Raw genomic sequence first — 14,942 nt, 5'->3', positions numbered from 1 at the left:
GATGGCGTTTTTTGTTCGCGGTGAGATAAAAGCTGGGCCAGGGCTGGGACGAGCGAGGGGGTGGGAGGGGCCGTCCCGGGGGCCGAGCCCGGGGCAAATCAATCATAATTCTCCTCCGTCCGCCGCCGCCGGTCCCCGTGCCCCTGACGCTGTTCCCCACCGGGCTCTCTCCCACCCCCAATAAAGGTGACACTTCCGGGCGTTGGACGGTTCTTCCGGGAAGTGCCGGGGGGCGGGGCGCGGCGCCTGGCAACCAATGGGGGGCGGTGGGCGGGACTTCCGGGCGGGGCGGTGGGGACCGGGGCAGCGGCTGGAGCCGGGGGCGGCCGCTGGTCCCGTCCCGTCCCGTCCCCTCGCCTCCCCGGTGTCGCCGCCCGCCGGGGACCGGGCTTCGGCCGCCTCGTCCGGACCCGTCGGAGGAGGAGCGCGGCGGGATGGCGGCCGGCGGGTACGGCCGGTACCGGGCCGTGATCTTTGCGGCCATGTTCGTGGGGTACACGCTCTACTACTTCAACCGCAAAACCTTCTCCTTCGTCATGCCCGCCGTCATGGCCGAGGTGCCGTTGGGCAAGGACGAGCTGGGTGAGTGCCGGGACCCGCTCCCCGGGTCCCCCCCGCCTCCCCTGGGGCTGCCGGTACCGGGCCGGTGGCCGTGCCGCCCGGCTGAGGCGCCCCGGGGGCTCTGCCCGCCGCAGGTCTCATCACCAGCAGCCAGTCCGCGGCCTACGCCATCAGCAAGTTCATCAGCGGCGTCCTCTCGGACCAGCTGAGCGCCCGCTGGCTCTTCTCCTCTGGGCTGCTGATGGTGGGGCTGGTCAACGTGGGCTTCTCCTGCAGCTCCACCGTCGCCGCCTTCGCCGGGCTGTGGTTCCTCAACGGCCTGGCGCAGGGGCTGGGCTGGCCGCCCTGCGGGAAGGTGCTGCGGAAGGTGAGTTCGCTGGGAAAGGCGAGGGGAACGTCCCACCGCTCCTCTCTGCTCCCCGCGGGAGAAACTTGCCCCGAACTCGGAGGAATTTGCACCTATTCCTGCCTCTTTTGAGGTCAAACCCACCAGTTGGGCTTTCCTCTGCCTGCGGAGCGAGTTTCCCTGCACGAGGTTCTGCTTGTTCTAGCAAAGATTGAAAAGTTTATCAGCCTTTGCCGGGCCTCGATTCGAGCTCGGTTTGATAAGAGATGTTTTTGGTAGAGCAAACCTTCTGCCCCGTAAGAGTCATCTTTTGGTGGAATCTGGTATTTTGAGCGTGCGACGCTCTGCCCGTCTTGCCGCCGTGGCGGTGGTTGCTGCCGGGCAAGGGGCAACGAGCAGAATTCCATCTGCATGCTGGAGAAACTCGGGAACTGCAAATTGTGGGCTGTTCAGGTAGAAAATTGGGCGACATACAGCAGAACAGCACGAGTCGAGCCTCTCGGTCTGAGCTGCTGCATCTGGGGTTTGTGGCAGCCTGAATGGAACAGGTTGATTTCTGCCCAAGGGTGGAAGGGCAGGAGGGAGCTGCCTGCTGACCTCTCCAGGAGGATGTAAAACCCCAGAACACAAGTCCTTGTAGGACAAGGAGAGACAAACAACTGTGTTGCCCTTTGGTGAGGCGTCTGGCTGGGGAGGGAAGGGCTGCCCGGGATGGTTCTGTGCTCAGAAAGGTGTTTTTGAGTGATGGGCGCAGCACATGCAATGTTTTCTGAAGCCGAATGCAGCCCTGGGGGGGGTTTCCTGCCGATAACCACCATGCCGGGGGCTCCAGCCCGAGTGCAGGGGGCAAGGCAGAGCCCGTTGTGCCCAATACTTAATGTGACAGCAAGTCCTAAAGTTAGTCCATGCCTCCTGCCCGTCCCGCGGTGCGGTGCCAGCAGAGCTTTCCAGGAGGACGCTGCTCCCAGCAAGTGAGTACGCGGAACCGCGCTCTCTTAGTCACCTCTCCTGTCCCATGGCTCGGTTTCAGCGTCTCTAAATGGAAACGACCCCGAGCTGGTTTGCAGCGTGAGTGCCCGTCCAGCTCCCTTGGCTGGCACTCACCTGACGTTTGGGGTTCCCTGCCAGACTGAGGTAGCAGGGAGTGGGTGCTCCCTCTGTCAGCTTTTGTAGATTTGGGTTAGAATTGCCCCAAACCCACAGCGTGGGCCATGAGTGAGGAATTCCAGGTGGAATGTTGCTCTTGTCTCAAACCTCATACCCTTTTCCTTCTTGTTGCGCAGTGGTTTGAGCCCTCTCAGTTTGGGACCTGGTGGGCGATCCTGTCCACGAGCATGAACTTGGCCGGAGGCTTGGGCCCCATCGTTGCTGCTCTCGTCTCTCTGCACTACGACTGGCGCATGACGCTGTCCTTCTCCGGCCTCATCTGCGTCGTCGTCTCTTTTGTTTGCCTTCTCCTCATTAAGAACGAGCCGTCAGACGTTGGGCTGCCCAACATCGACCAAGGAGCCAAGAAAGGGAAGAAAGGTGAGCACGGGGCTGCACTGTGAGCGGCAGCGCGGGGGACAGGGCGGTGCCTTCTCCGTGTTGTGGCACAAATGCATCGCTTTCGGTGTGCCGAGACCTCCATCCCTCCCGCCTCCCCAAACCACTATGATATGTGAGGGGTTGTTTTTGGCAGCTTTATTCTGGTAACTGTGGAGGCTGCTGCGTTCGTTATAACTCCTGGAAACCAAGCCCCAGCATAACCTCGTGGGAAGGGGCCGGTGTCCAGGTTCCTGAGGCCATCACAGCAAAGTGCAGCAGCAGAGGAAGAGCCCGGCCCACATCAGTTCTGTTGGTGACCTCGTGTGCGTCACTGAGGCGCTTGTGGCTGGCTTTTTCATCTCTCCGTCATTTCTCCATCTGCGTAATGTGTTCCTAACGGTGCCCTTGTTTTCTCAGAGCTTTATTTGCTCAGACGGTGAACGAGTCTCCCAGGTAATGCTGGAGAGAGAGGAAAAACACAGCAGCAGGGAACGCTTCCTTGAGCCCGACCTTCCTCTCCTCCCCGTTAGCAGGGGACAGGCAGTTCTCCCCTCACCCCGCCGTGGCTTCTCGTGACCCCTGGCAGGCGGTGGACTCTGCTCGGTGTTTTCTGCCCCAGCTCAGAACATCTCGTTAGTAAATGTTTGTTCAGGCCACTGAGCTGGTGCTGCTCTGACAGCGGAACAAGTAGAGGGGATTGCAACAGAGGTTTGCTGTGGGGTTTCAAAGGAAGCTCAGCCCACCTTTCACACCATCCCGTGGTGCCCACGCTGCTGGGCTGGACCTCGTTGTGCGCAGACCCCAACGCTGCTTCCCCAGAGGGTCTCTGGGGAGGATGGGTTTGGAGGCGTTCTGGGACGGCCGATGTGAAAACAAAGGTATCACCTGAACATCAGCATCTGTGTTTGGGTCTGTGCAGTAGCTCCCACAGGCAGAGCTCAAAAGCGTTACCGTGAATACGGAGAAGCAGCTCCTTTTTCTAACAGCCTTTGCAAAGGGTTTATTGGCAACCACAATACAGAGGGTTACCGGGAGTAGTGCTTTGATTGTTCTTTTTGAAATCTGTAATGAGTGTGGAATAAATTGACAGAAAAGATTCTGAAATTGCAGCAAACCCAGAACAAGGGAATGGGGAAGTAGAGCCAGTCACTCCCAGTAACTCTGAGTATCTCCTCTGTAAGGATGTCCTTGTGTGTGAATCCTGCTTTCAGCGTGTCCGTGGTGCTGCTGTTGTTCAGTATCTGAGTTCAGGCACTAATAACATTCTTATTCATCTTCCCAACAGGCTCCACCAGTGACAACAGCACTTTGACAGAGCTGCTGCTCTCCCCATACCTCTGGGTGCTCTCAACGGGCTACCTGGTGGTTTTCGGAGTGAAAACATGCTGTACCGACTGGGGACAGCTCTTCCTCATCCAGGAGAGGGGACAATCCATGCTTGTGGGTAAGATGCAAAGCTGTGCTCGACTGGGTACAGCACAAGGACAGGGGCACCTCCGTCTGAGGGACTTTGCTTGCCTCCTGCCTGTCTGTTCAGATACACGTAGTTACTGAACCGACTAGCTGCCACAGTCACTGTCTGCCCCGGTGCCTTCTTGTGCCAGGGGCCTCCTGGACCGGGATGAGCCACAGGGTCTTCTCCATCGGAGCCGCTCGGGGGGAGCTGACAGCAGTTGAGTGTGGTCTAAAGCATGTTGTGACCGAACCTGACAACCTCTTCTTTGCTTCACCTGCATTCCAGGTAGTTCCTACATGAGCGCCCTGGAGATCGGGGGCCTGGTGGGAAGCATCGCTGCCGGGTACCTTTCCGACCGAGCAGTAGCGAGAGTAAGTGATCCAGGCCTTCTGCCGTGCTGGGCAGTTGACACGGCGTCAATTTGAGCCACTTCTGAATTTCTACATTTGCTTTTGGCTTCCTTTGTGAATGTGCTGGGAAAGGTGTGCCGATGTTAGGGATCACGATATGCCTCTCAGCTGGATTTGTCAGCTTTGCTGTGCTGAAAGAGATCTGGTTGTCAACACTTGTCTTCTGCCTGAAAAAAAAACCCCACGTTAAAACCTAGTGGTGGGTTCTGAAGGCAAATTCAGGGTGGAAATAGGGCGCTGTTGATAACAGAAGCATCATTCGTCACTAGGAGCTGCTCGTTTAGCACAGTTTGACTGCGGGCAGCCCTTACACCAAACCAAGAGGCTTTGCTAAAAGCCATGCCGTGTTTCCAACTGGGCTGTGTGGACGGTGTTAGTTGCTCCCAGCATAAAATGGGAGCTCCTGACCCTTGGTTTCCCTTCCCGCGTTACAGGTGGGTCTGTCGAGCTATGGGAACCCTCGGCACACGCTGCTGCTCTCCATGATGGCCGGGATGTGTGTGTCCATGTTCCTCTTCCGTGTCACGGTGACGGGCGACTCTCCCAAGGTAACATTGCTGGGAGCTGTAGGGACGGCCCTTTAGCAGTGAGGAGTGTGATGGTAGGGAGGGTGGCTGTTTCCTTCGCCTTTCCCAAGAGCTGTAGGTTTGGATTCCCTTTGTTTGTGCTGCAGAGAAGCCGAGTCTGGTGTGGGCTGTCGCTGCCACCTCCACTGGCTCAGGCAGCCGTAGCATAGGAGTGACTTGCTTCTGCCCGAATGATTGCTGAATAAATGAAACCTCTTTTCTCCTTTTCCTTTTTTTCTTCTTCAGGAAAATCACTTCTGGACTATAGCCTTGCAACCTCTAGCTGATCTTACAGGCCTAAAAGAACATGAGGTTTCTGCCTTGCCTTTTTTTTCTCTCTCTGCCTGTTTCTGCTTTCACTGATCTGCCCTTCCCCTCTCCTGGGAGGCTGGTAGCACCCCAGAACTTAGAACCAGGGCTTTGAGAAGATTACTGTAAGTTTTGTAAAAGAAACCTTTTCTTCTCATCATTTGATCACACTGACTGACTTGAAAAGCCTGAATATAAAATGTTTAAGTTCTAGTGTAGAAGGTTCTGAGGATGTTTGTTCATCAGGTAAAATGCAGTTGGTTCAGGGGTCTCATGAGTGAGGTCAGGAGGAATGAGGCTGTTCCTGCTTAACTCTGGCAAGTGGTTTCCTAATTCTTTGTGTTTGTTGCCTTCTGGAAAATGAGATGGCACCTACTTCTTTCTGGGCATCCTGAAATGGTGTTTATTGGTCAAAAAGCCTGCTGCAATCCTGAGATGGTCGTATTCCCTGTCCTTTGTTGTCCTTTCACAAGCAACTGACAAATTCTGAATCCGGGAGATTTCTCAGAGCATAAAGTAATGCTGACGTTCAGGCTGTTGGGTCTTGTTGGATGTGTTTGTGTGTGTTTGGTCACACAGATCTGATAGTGGCTGCTCACAAATAACAATGCTCTGATCGGCCGCTTGTATCCAAAACGAGAACCACTTTTAGTCAGAGTCTCCAGGATCATTTTTACAAGGGCCTGGATTCACAGCACTCTCCTGCGATTTCACAGGCTCGTTGCCCATTTCTTGTGGAAGTTCTGGTTCTTTCTAGCCACTGGCTCGTTGCCCATTTCTTGTGGAAATGGGTTCTTTCTAGCAAAGCAGCACGTACCGTGTGTGCAGAGGACAGAACACAGGAGAGAGGAGGGCTTGCGCTGGTCGATGGGAGGGTGCGGTGGAGCTGGGCTGTGTCTGAGCTCTGCCCTCAGCCTGAAAATGTCACAACCCCGCGCATGGGGCCCGAGATCTGTCAGCAGCTGCTGACTGACGGGGGTGAGGTGCCCAGATCCCCTTTCTGACCCGATCTCGTTTCGACAGCTGTGGATCCTGACGCTGGGAGCCGTGTTTGGGTTCTCCTCCTATGGGCCTATCGCCCTCTTTGGGGTTATTGCCAACGAAAGTGCCCCCGCCAACCTCTGCGGCACCTCCCACGCCATAGTGGCCCTCATGGCCAACGGTGAGTACTGCCCTTTTCGCCCAAAACCACAAAAAGAACCTGGGTGTGCTCTGGATGAAGCGTGGTCTGGCCCCTGGGTAGTGGGAGGGTACCAAGGAGCAGAGGGAGTAGAGCTGGGAGCCTCAGGGAAGCTTCCTGCTGCCCCTGATGGGTTTTTGCTTGTGCTTTAAGTTCAAACCAGGAATTTTTATGCACGTAAAAGGAAGTACTAGCAGATAAAATTAAGACATTTTAGCGTTGCTATTTTTCTGTTTGTTTTTCCTTGCAGTGGGGGGCTTTCTGGCCGGGCTGCCCTTCAGCACCATCGCCAAGCACTACAGCTGGGCCACTGCCTTCTGGGTGGCCGAAATCACCTGCACCGCCAGCACCGTGGCTTTCTTCCTCCTGCGGAACATCCGCACCAAGATGGGCCGGGTCCCCAAGAAGGCCGACTGAGGACGAGCTGCATGGCGACGGGGATGCTCCCGCACCGACGTGAGCGCAGCCCGTGTCGGGTTTAATAGGAGTGAGTTACCTATTGCTGCAACCTCGATAAAAGTCTCTCAGTGTCTCACCCACTGTCACGTGCCCCAGGGCACATCCCGCTACCCGTCACTTTTTTTTTTTTTTTTTTTTCCCTCAAAATGTGATAATTCAGCTCATTTACAGCTGCGATGATTTCACTGTACCTCCTCCTCACAGCACTGTTGGTGAAGCGAGCGGGCTCCGTGGCTTCTCCACTGAACGTGCTCTGAAAGGACCAGCTCCAGCCACCATCACCTTTTCTTCTGTCCTGACTGTTCCTCTTGCCCATTAATTACCAGTTCAGCCCCATTTTCCAGGGGTGCTGCAGCAAGCATCCACCCCATCCCTATGCTCCCAGCCCCACGACAGTGGCAGAGCAGCGAGCGATGATGATGGTGGTGGTTTGGCCTCGCAGTCGATTTGAACGGTGCGGCTGTAGTGTTGCCTGGTCTCGGCTGTGGGGAGGAAGGGGAGGGGGGTGCGGGGGCCGTGGCAGCGCTTAGGAATAGGCAGGTTTCCAAGAAATTCTTGGAATCTCGGGGGCAAGTGTTTAGAGAAGCTCCGTCTGCCGAGCCCGTCCTGCCCGCTGCGCTCTCCGCACGCGCCGTTAATGATTAGCGAGGGAGGCAGCTGCTCATGGGGAACGAGCCGGAAAACTGAGCCGGCAGCAGGCATCGCAACAGCCACTGGGTTTCCTGAAAACCCCCGTTTCTGGCATAGGCTTTTGATTTTTTCAGTACAGTCTGGGATGTTTTTGGTTGAGCTGCGTCTCTCAGGGCTGTGGGGAGGGAACTGGCTACCTCTGAGCGGAGCCCCCACTGAGAGCCAGGCCCAGTGCTCTCTGCAATAACTACACTCAGGTTTTTAACTGGAATTTTGTTGAATATTCTTGTTTTTCCCCAAAAGGATATACTGCTTTAGGGTCGCGGAATAGGCAAGTTCAGCTCGTGAAGAATCTGCACACGGGTGCTTTGCTGAACAGCTCGGTTGCAAGAGTAGGTAGCCAGCCTTAATTGAAGCAATGGAAGTGAATTACATTTTGTACTTAATTCTATGATCTTCTACTATCTGTGAAATAAAAACGGAGCAGTGTCACGTGGGCTGTGGTTGTCTCACGGGGAACGGTGTGAGCAGAAGCCCCCAAACCCACTCCTTGTCCTCCTGAGGAGTTACTGGTGCAAATCTGCCCCAGCAGCAGCAAACAAGCAGCCATCCACCTCCTCAGGGAATGTTTATTATTCCTACACAGAAAACCCCCTGCAGAACCATAAGTTAGAGCTATACAGGAAAAATACATATGTACAAACAGGAGAGGAAAGAAGAGAGTCAGCTGCAGTGAGGCCACGGACCCGCGCCCTGTCTGTCCTCAGCCAGGGGCAGCAGAACAAGCCTCTGTAGCCCAATGTAAACAGGAACCAGTCTGTTTAAGGTAAATTTCACAACAAAGGGGAGCAGCTGGGATCTTGGGAGGTAACGCAGTGTGTTTTGTGGATACGCAGTCTCTGCTGTGGAGGGGAGAGCTCCGGGAGAGGCCAGCCGGGGAGGAGAGAGGCCGTGCAGCAGCCGAGGCTTTCCCTACGATCCGGGTCCAAAGGGTCCCGCTTTCTCTGCCACCTCCAGAGCAAGTTTCAAGTTCTGGTCAAACAACTCACATCTGAAACAGTCAGAAAAGCAGAAAGGGGATGGCTTTACCTATGGAACAGGCTAATGAAGACAGGATCTCCACATTCTTTGGCTCTGCATCCTTCAAGGAGAGATTCCGTAAGTCAGGAGGTAGCAACTGGACTGCTGTCAGCCTTTGCTTGGCCGGTAAGTCCCAGTAAAGCTGCCCCTGTGGGCTGCGGGGTCACGTTAGGAGAGCAGGGACTGCGCCGAGGAAGAGTACCTCCTGCTTCCCCAGCAGAACTGTGCTGGACAAGGCACAGGTCAGTGTCCCCTCCCTGCAGCGGCTGCTTCCCTCTGGGTCTGCTCTACCGCTTCACTGAAGGACTGCAGGCGTTTCTTGGCTGTGCAGGGAGAAACTGAGGGGGGGCCGGGGCTGCGTTATTGAAACTGAGCTTTTTTTCCTTACCTGATTGGCATCTCCAGGGAGTAGAAAGGATTCTTCAGAGCGAAATCAGAGTAAATCTCGTAGATCTTGCGGAGAAGGGAGTCTATCCCTGCCTGCCTTGGGTCAGCAAGAACCACGAATTTGATCCCTGGGAGGCACAACGACAGGAGCGTGAGGAAAGCTGAGCCACAGCACAGCAGAACGGGGCCAGGTGCCCGGGGCCGGCTGGTACCTGTCAGCGTCTGGAAGCAGTGCAGCTTGAAGGTGTCGGTCTCCAGCATCTCGATCCCGGAGCTCCCCACCTCAGGGGACAGCTGCGAACCGATGGCGAAGAGCCTGCAGGGAGACGGTTCTCAGCGCCCCCCGCCACCCCCCTCCCGGAAACCCCCATCCCCTCGCCTCCTGCCCCGCCTCACGAGTGGAACATGGAGGCCAGCATCAGCTTCTCGTTGGAGGAGAGGCGGTGGCGGCCGAAGCGGATGGACACCGGGTAGTTGGCGGGGTTGGCCAGGAACTCCAGCACGTCCTTCCCGTCCGCCGTGAAGCGCCCGTTCACCTCGGGTCCCTTTATGGCCAGCACGGCGTGGCCCACTGCGGGGACAGCGAGAAGTCAGTCAGTCAGTGTGTCGGTGTCTGTCTGTCTGTCAGGCGGCCCGGCCCTCCCCGCCCGCCGCACCGCGGATGCCATCGCGCTGCCCGAAGGCGACGACGACGCGCTCGTCGTGCGGGCGCAGGACGAGGTCGAGGGGGAAGCTGAAGGTCTTCTCGGTGTCGGCGCGGGGCGCGTAGTGGTCCAGCTGGTAGATGAGGCCGCCCGCCTTGTTCACCACGTAGACGCTGAAGATCGCCATGGCGCCGCCGGCCCGGCCCGCCCTGACCCGCCCCGGAAGTGACGTCACGCCGTGCCCCGGAAGCCGCCCCTTGGGCCACGGGGCTTCCCTGCGCCTCGCGCCAGGCGCTTCCTTTCTCGGCCGACATCTTGGGGGAGCAGCCGCCGCCGCAGCATGGTGAGCGCCGGGACGGGCCGGGACGGGCGGCGGGGCCGGGGAGGGCGTCCCCGAGGGCGGAGGACTCCGAGGAGAGTCTGGGGGGGGCGTCCCCGTCTCCCGCCGCTGACCCTCCCGTCCTTCTCCCCTCTTTCCACCCCTGCAGCCGCCCAAAGACGACAAGAAGAAGAAGGACGCGGGCAAGTCCACCAAAAAGGACAAGGACCCCGTCAACAAGTCCGGCGGTAAAGCCAAGAAGAAGGTAGGAGCCGGCCCGGCTGGCGGCAGGCCCCGATCCCGCCCTGGAAGCGGGGCGCGGGGTGGCACTGTGGGGCTGGGCACCGCGGAGCCTCCCCCAGAGGCCGGGGAGGCTCCCCAGGCCTGGGGGGCGGGCGCGGGCGCGGGGGTGCTCCTTATGGTGTGGGGGGTGCATCGCGTTGGAGGGGCTCACTCTCCATCGGCCAGTGCATTGCACGTGAGGGGGTTAAATCCGAGTAGAAAAAGGCTTCTATCCTCCTTTTTTCGGAGATAGCACAGGTATTACCTGCAACGTGTGCATTTACAAAGACCATCTTGTGCGTTTCCAGTGCTCTGATGTGGGATGGGATACAGAGATACTGAAAAGTGCACTTTTTTTGCTCTATCTTTTGTTACTGCTTGGAAGATGGCTTAGTGGGGTGTTTTTTTCCTCCTTTTGAGTAGAAGTGGTCCAAGGGGAAAGTGAGAGACAAGTTGAACAACCTCGTCTTGTTCGACAAGGCCACCTATGACAAACTGTGCAAAGAAGTGCCCAACTACAAGCTCATCACGCCAGCGGTTGTCTCTGAGAGACTGAAGATCCGCGGTTCCCTGGCCAGGGCCGCCCTCCAGGAGCTGCTCAGCAAAGGTGAGCGCTCAAAACTGTGGAAAAGCAGAAAGCTGTTGCCTTCTTGGTCACTTAGGGTTTTTTTGCTGCATCTGAAGTACGGAAGCTGGTGTGTTTTTGATGCATTGCTGCCGTAGCTTGGGTTTCAGAAGGGCTCCAGTGGAAGGAGCAGAGGCTCCACTGCCTTCAGTGGTGTTGCTGTGCTAATAAAATGCTGCCAGAAGGACAGGTTGTGATATAACTACTGCCAGACCTGAACAAAAGCCTCGTATAAGCGCATGTAGTGTTGGGTGCTCCAGTAATTCCTATCACGTGCCGTCCAGTCTGTGCTTTGGGAGGCAGAGCAACATCCCCAGCGTCCTCCAGTATGCACACATTCAAATAATTGCCTTTTTGTTGTAGGTTTGATCAAGCTGGTGTCCAAGCACCGAGCCCAGGTGATCTACACCAGAAACACGAAGGGTGGAGACGCGCCTGCGGCCGGGGAGGACGCGTAGGGAGGTGAGACCTGGGGTTAGGCTTTGTCAGGGGTCAACAAAGGGATTCAGGCCGTTAACGGATGCTCCCTCCGGGCTCTGGATGTTATGCTCTGAGCGACGTCCTGCGTGGCATTACTGGAAACAGTGATTTTCCAAATTTTAAGAGCAATTTGTGATTTTTGTCTGTGTTGGTTGTGGGATGAGGAAAGCCATGTGTGCTTTCCTGCTCTGGGCCTGGGGGTCCCTGGGCAGCACCCCCCCTGCTGCCTGAGGGCACCGTGTTCTCTTGGAGCAGAGCTTTGGGAGCATTTGCTTTGACCCATTTGTCTGATTCGGGATTCCTTGTTTTGCAGGTTCTCCATTGACCTCAGCCATGTGTCATATGTAGATGCACACAATAAAATTATCAAAATGTTTCCCACTTTTACAAGAATGTGTATGTTTCATTATTTATGGGATCGGAGTGGATTCTGGATAGGTCACAGCTGTCCTTCTCCACCAGCCACTTTTTGCACTTAAACTGTCTTAAAAAAATGTACCGAGAGCGTGCTTTTATGTTGCAAAAAGGGGAGGAACTTTTGTATCACCTACAGCAGCCAGCAATGTTGAACTGTATTTGGTTCTAACAGGAGGAAAATGGAAGGCCACTTTCTGTGGTGCAGATAGAGAAGGTGCTAGTGGGGTATTTCCCCATGCTGTGCCCGCAGATCCCTGTGTGTACATGGCAGCAGCATCTCTCAGGTCAGAGTCTAGTGGGGAAGTGTAGAAAAGCAGCTCTAAATAAGGCTCCAAGTATTTTATTGAAATTAAAGGTAACAGCTGCCCACAGCAAAGGTCTTTAGGCCTTTCTTCTACTGAGGACTCATGAGTCACCCTTGAGGTGAGGCAGAACAAGCAAAAGTCACATAAATTAGAATGAAAACATCAAGCCTTGTCATCAGTAGCAGGCCCTGTGTCTGAAAGGAGCTGGTCTACTAAGGTAATAAAAGGTTTATTTCTCAAAAACTTATTTCTTTACTGGATGCCATGCTACATGTCAGCACAGAACACATCAGCACGTGCTTCTCGCTGTGGGCTCTGCCTTCGTGTAGCTTAAGAGTTCAGAAATCGGTGCCCCAAGTGTTGGGTACGGGGGGATCTGCTGCGACACCCCCAACATGGCTTTCCCCTGACAGTGCTGTGGTCCCTGCCTTCCAGCAGACCAGCACATCAGGATGGGTGTATTAAATAACAGCACAAAACATGGCGGTGGTGGCACTGACAAAGCTGCTGCTCTACAACCTCCCTTCCGCAGCAGCCGCAGCTCGGTTTCCTCGGTCCTCCTCTCCCCATCACCTGTTCTTCTTCTTTTCCCCTGACTCCGTTCTAAACTGATGCCTGAAAGAGAGTGTAGAAGTGAGAAAGCAGCGGCCTTCAGAGAGATAACGAGCGCTGCCCCATGTCACACGACAGTGCCGTATGCAGTGTTAGAGCAGAGCCTTGCACAGCGGCATTTCCCTGGTCTCCTGGTGAGCTCTCTCTGTAGCTGACACGTTTGCAACGTGTTATACACCACCAGCAGGACAAGCCACCCCCAGATCCCCTTCTGCAGGCAGCTCGGCTGGAGGGACACCCCACCAGGCACTGTCCGGCCGTGCCGAGCCTTACCGGGACTGCCAGCGCCTGCCGTGGTTCCAGACCCGCCCGAAGGAGGGCAGCCAGCTCTCGCCCGTCTGACAGGTATGGTCAAAGTTGGCTCCCACCCGCTCGGCTGGCAGCTTCTTCAGCTTCTGCTTCTCCTCTGGAAAAATGGTTTTGTTCAGTGGGATTGCCTTTGGCTCTTTAGTGCGGTGAGTGTAAGGGTAACGGAAACGTGCACAGCCCACTCACTTTGTTTGAGAAATTCCTCATACGAAGGTCCGATTTCTCGTGTATTCCCCTCCTCCTCTTCCTCCGTTAGCCACGGAGGTTTTGCTCCTGGAAGTTGTGGGGAGAAAGTATTTGGCCTGAGCTGGAGTTGGGGAAAAGCATCCCCTCTTCCCTGTCCCTGCAGCTCGCCCTGCCCAGTCAGTGGGAAAGGAAAAACAAACTCTGGGGTGTCAGCAAAATCAGCCGTACTGCTGTGGTTATGGCCGTGGGAGATCACACCCTGAACCCCACACAGCAGCACCAGCAGTTTTCATAACACAGAAGGGTTTTCTTCTCTAGTATGTCAAATATTAGCAAGAGTGAGCACCTCTTGGTTATGCTGTAACTGCTTTAAAGTTGCTTTACGTTATTCCCCCTCCATTTACATGCTGGGAGTTTTCGGTAGGGGAGGAACCGAGTGAGCCTGAAGCCGGCAGGATTACCTGTGTGCACGTTCCCTTTCCCTTCCATCTCCTGTGAAGAGAGGCAAAAAAACTGGTGAGAAACTGATGCTTTTAAGCCTGTCTCTGGACAGAATAGTGTGGTGTGTTCTGGTACAAAAGGGAGGCTCTTCTCTACTTTCTTCAAGGAGGGTTTGTTTTTTCAGGGTGTGTTAAAGAACATTTGCTTAACGAATCACAGGTTAGCACTGGAGGACTGAAACTCCCAGCTTGAATCTGCCCAGCTGCCGTTTTTGGCCACCAGAGACGGCAACCCCTTGTTTTGCACTGGGACACATGCCCCGTGTCACCCACAGTCAAGTTTAAATCACTCTTGTTAGTGAGTCACCCCTACCTGGTGGCCAATGAAGGTCAAAGCCTGGCCCGATTCCATCCAGTTTATGTCAGGTCCCGTCTGTGTCCCACTGGGGTTGGACTGCTCTGCATCCTGGGAGGCATCCCTGGAAGAAAGAGGGGATGATGCAGCCCTGAAGGTGAGTGAAGGCCACAGCCGGGCGGGCAGCAGAGGCTTGTGGAGCAGAGTTGATGTTTGTGTGTGGAGCTTTGCACTATGAAGGCAAAGGAGACGTGTTCTTGGGGTATGACCATGTTAAATGCTCATGTATTAATTGTTCTGGAGCTGCAGTGCTTAATAGAGTCTAGATAAAAGTCTGTGAAGAGTGTGAGCGAATGCCAGACCCCGGTGATGGCAGCACCGGCTGTGGCTCGGTCTGGTGGGGAAGGGGATGGGAAACAGCTCTCACCTTCCCGGTGCTGCGGGGGGGCTCCCGAGGGGGGATCCCATGCTGTGCTCCGGCTCCGTTTGATGCTGGTTCAGGAAAAAGCAGCGGTATTTCTGGTCCTGAGCAGAGCTTCCCCCTGCTCCCGGTGCCGGTTCTGGCGGGCAGGACCGGGCTCACCCACCTGCAGTGCATCCCGCACCGTCTCCCGCTGCCTGCGCTCGGCCTCCCGGATGCCGGCGGCCATCTGTGGGGAGAAGGAGCGGTGGGGCCGGTCCCGAGGGGGCGGTGGGGCCGGTCCCGGTGCGGGGCGGGGGGTACCTGCTGGATGCGCTCCTCCTCCTGCCGCCGGTGCTCCTCCAGCGCCCGCTCCAGGCCCCGGGCGAACAGCTCGTACTCCTCGGCCGGTACCAGCACCTGCTGCCGCAGCGCCGCCTCTGCCCGCTGCTCCCGCCAGAACCGCGCCGTCTCCCGGCGGTGCTCGGGCCTACGGGGCACCCATCAGTGGCCCTCTCGCTCCCGCTGGCCCTGTCGCCCCGATACCGGCCTAGGCCGCACCCCCGCCCCGGTTCTCTCCCAGGCCGCACCCCCGCCCCGGTACGGGCCTAGGCCTCACCTCCTCCTCGGTACCGGCCCAGGCCGCACCCCCGCCCC

At 56.4% G+C, this 14,942-nt stretch overlaps 4 protein-coding genes across 5 annotated transcripts in view; 2 read left to right on the top strand and 2 right to left on the bottom strand.

The window, feature by feature from the left end:
• Nucleotides 1-292: 292 nt before the first annotated feature.
• Nucleotides 293-7,936, top strand: SLC37A4 (solute carrier family 37 (glucose-6-phosphate transporter), member 4). 2 transcript variants are annotated; one of them, XM_014949604.1, is made up of 9 exons: nucleotides 293-582; nucleotides 696-928; nucleotides 2,191-2,434; nucleotides 3,720-3,878; nucleotides 4,176-4,261; nucleotides 4,735-4,848; nucleotides 5,113-5,178; nucleotides 6,199-6,337; nucleotides 6,606-7,936. In XM_014949604.1, the coding sequence occupies exons 1-9, from the start codon at nucleotides 435-437 to the stop codon at nucleotides 6,770-6,772; spliced, it is 1,356 nt and encodes a 451-aa protein (XP_014805090.1). In that variant the 5' UTR covers nucleotides 293-434; the 3' UTR covers nucleotides 6,773-7,936. The 2 variants fall into 2 exon arrangements, with proteins under 2 accessions (XP_014805090.1, XP_014805091.1); XM_014949605.1 differs by lacking the exon at nucleotides 5,113-5,178.
• A 119-nt stretch (nucleotides 7,937-8,055) lies between these two features.
• Nucleotides 8,056-9,796, bottom strand: TRAPPC4 (trafficking protein particle complex 4). Its single transcript, XM_014949606.1, has 5 exons — nucleotides 9,568-9,796; nucleotides 9,308-9,482; nucleotides 9,124-9,227; nucleotides 8,913-9,039; nucleotides 8,056-8,495 (listed from the first exon to the last, which is right to left on the bottom strand). The coding sequence occupies exons 1-5, from the start codon at nucleotides 9,740-9,742 to the stop codon at nucleotides 8,417-8,419; spliced, it is 660 nt and encodes a 219-aa protein (XP_014805092.1). The 5' UTR covers nucleotides 9,743-9,796; the 3' UTR covers nucleotides 8,056-8,416.
• On the top strand, nucleotides 9,769-11,648 carry RPS25 (ribosomal protein S25). Its single transcript, XM_014949607.1, has 5 exons — nucleotides 9,769-9,898; nucleotides 10,044-10,139; nucleotides 10,580-10,763; nucleotides 11,145-11,243; nucleotides 11,575-11,648. Exons 1-4 carry the CDS (start codon nucleotides 9,896-9,898, stop codon nucleotides 11,237-11,239), a joined length of 378 nt encoding a protein of 125 aa, XP_014805093.1. The 5' UTR covers nucleotides 9,769-9,895; the 3' UTR covers nucleotides 11,240-11,243; nucleotides 11,575-11,648.
• Nucleotides 11,649-12,002: 354 nt separating this feature from the next.
• CCDC84 (coiled-coil domain containing 84) overlaps nucleotides 12,003-14,942 on the bottom strand; it is a 4,318-nt gene continuing 1,378 nt past the window's right edge. The window contains exons 3-10 of the mRNA XM_014949527.1: nucleotides 14,610-14,775; nucleotides 14,473-14,535; nucleotides 14,313-14,377; nucleotides 13,904-14,009; nucleotides 13,552-13,582; nucleotides 13,091-13,177; nucleotides 12,869-13,001; nucleotides 12,003-12,598 (exon numbers count right to left, since the gene is read on the bottom strand). Of these exons, the coding sequence (XP_014805013.1) occupies nucleotides 12,553-12,598; nucleotides 12,869-13,001; nucleotides 13,091-13,177; nucleotides 13,552-13,582; nucleotides 13,904-14,009; nucleotides 14,313-14,377; nucleotides 14,473-14,535; nucleotides 14,610-14,775 (697 nt within the window). The 3' untranslated portion in view covers nucleotides 12,003-12,552. The remainder of the gene's footprint in view (nucleotides 12,599-12,868; nucleotides 13,002-13,090; nucleotides 13,178-13,551; nucleotides 13,583-13,903; nucleotides 14,010-14,312; nucleotides 14,378-14,472; nucleotides 14,536-14,609; nucleotides 14,776-14,942) is intronic.

This window comes from Calidris pugnax, unplaced genomic scaffold, assembly GCF_001431845.1.
Source record: "Calidris pugnax isolate Ruff unplaced genomic scaffold, ASM143184v1 scaffold180, whole genome shotgun sequence".
Taxonomy (NCBI): domain Eukaryota; kingdom Metazoa; phylum Chordata; class Aves; order Charadriiformes; family Scolopacidae; genus Calidris; species Calidris pugnax.
The sequence above is the reverse complement of the archived record's forward strand: the minus strand, read 5'-3'. Positions and strand labels throughout refer to the sequence as shown.

Excerpts from the sequence above, each read along its gene's own strand:
- SLC37A4 (XM_014949604.1), top strand. The coding sequence starts at position 435 with ATGGCGGCCGGCGGGTACGGCCGGTACCGGGCCGTGATCTTTGCGGCC. Across the intron at positions 583-695 it reads GTTGGGCAAGGACGAGCTGG|GTCTCATCACCAGCAGCCAG; the intron begins GTGAGTGCCGGG and ends TGCCCGCCGCAG. Across the intron at positions 2,435-3,719 it reads AGCCAAGAAAGGGAAGAAAG|GCTCCACCAGTGACAACAGC; the intron begins GTGAGCACGGGG and ends TCTTCCCAACAG.
- TRAPPC4 (XM_014949606.1), bottom strand. The coding sequence starts at position 9,742 with ATGGCGATCTTCAGCGTCTACGTGGTGAACAAGGCGGGCGGCCTCATC. Across the intron at positions 9,483-9,567 it reads GCAGCGCGATGGCATCCGCG|TGGGCCACGCCGTGCTGGCC; the intron begins GTGCGGCGGGCG and ends CTGTCCCCGCAG. Across the intron at positions 8,496-8,912 it reads TCCCTGGAGATGCCAATCAG|ATGTGAGTTGTTTGACCAGA; the intron begins GTAAGGAAAAAA and ends TGACTGTTTCAG.
- RPS25 (XM_014949607.1), top strand. Across the intron at positions 10,140-10,579 it reads GCGGTAAAGCCAAGAAGAAG|AAGTGGTCCAAGGGGAAAGT; the intron begins GTAGGAGCCGGC and ends CCTTTTGAGTAG. Across the intron at positions 10,764-11,144 it reads CCAGGAGCTGCTCAGCAAAG|GTTTGATCAAGCTGGTGTCC; the intron begins GTGAGCGCTCAA and ends TTTTTGTTGTAG.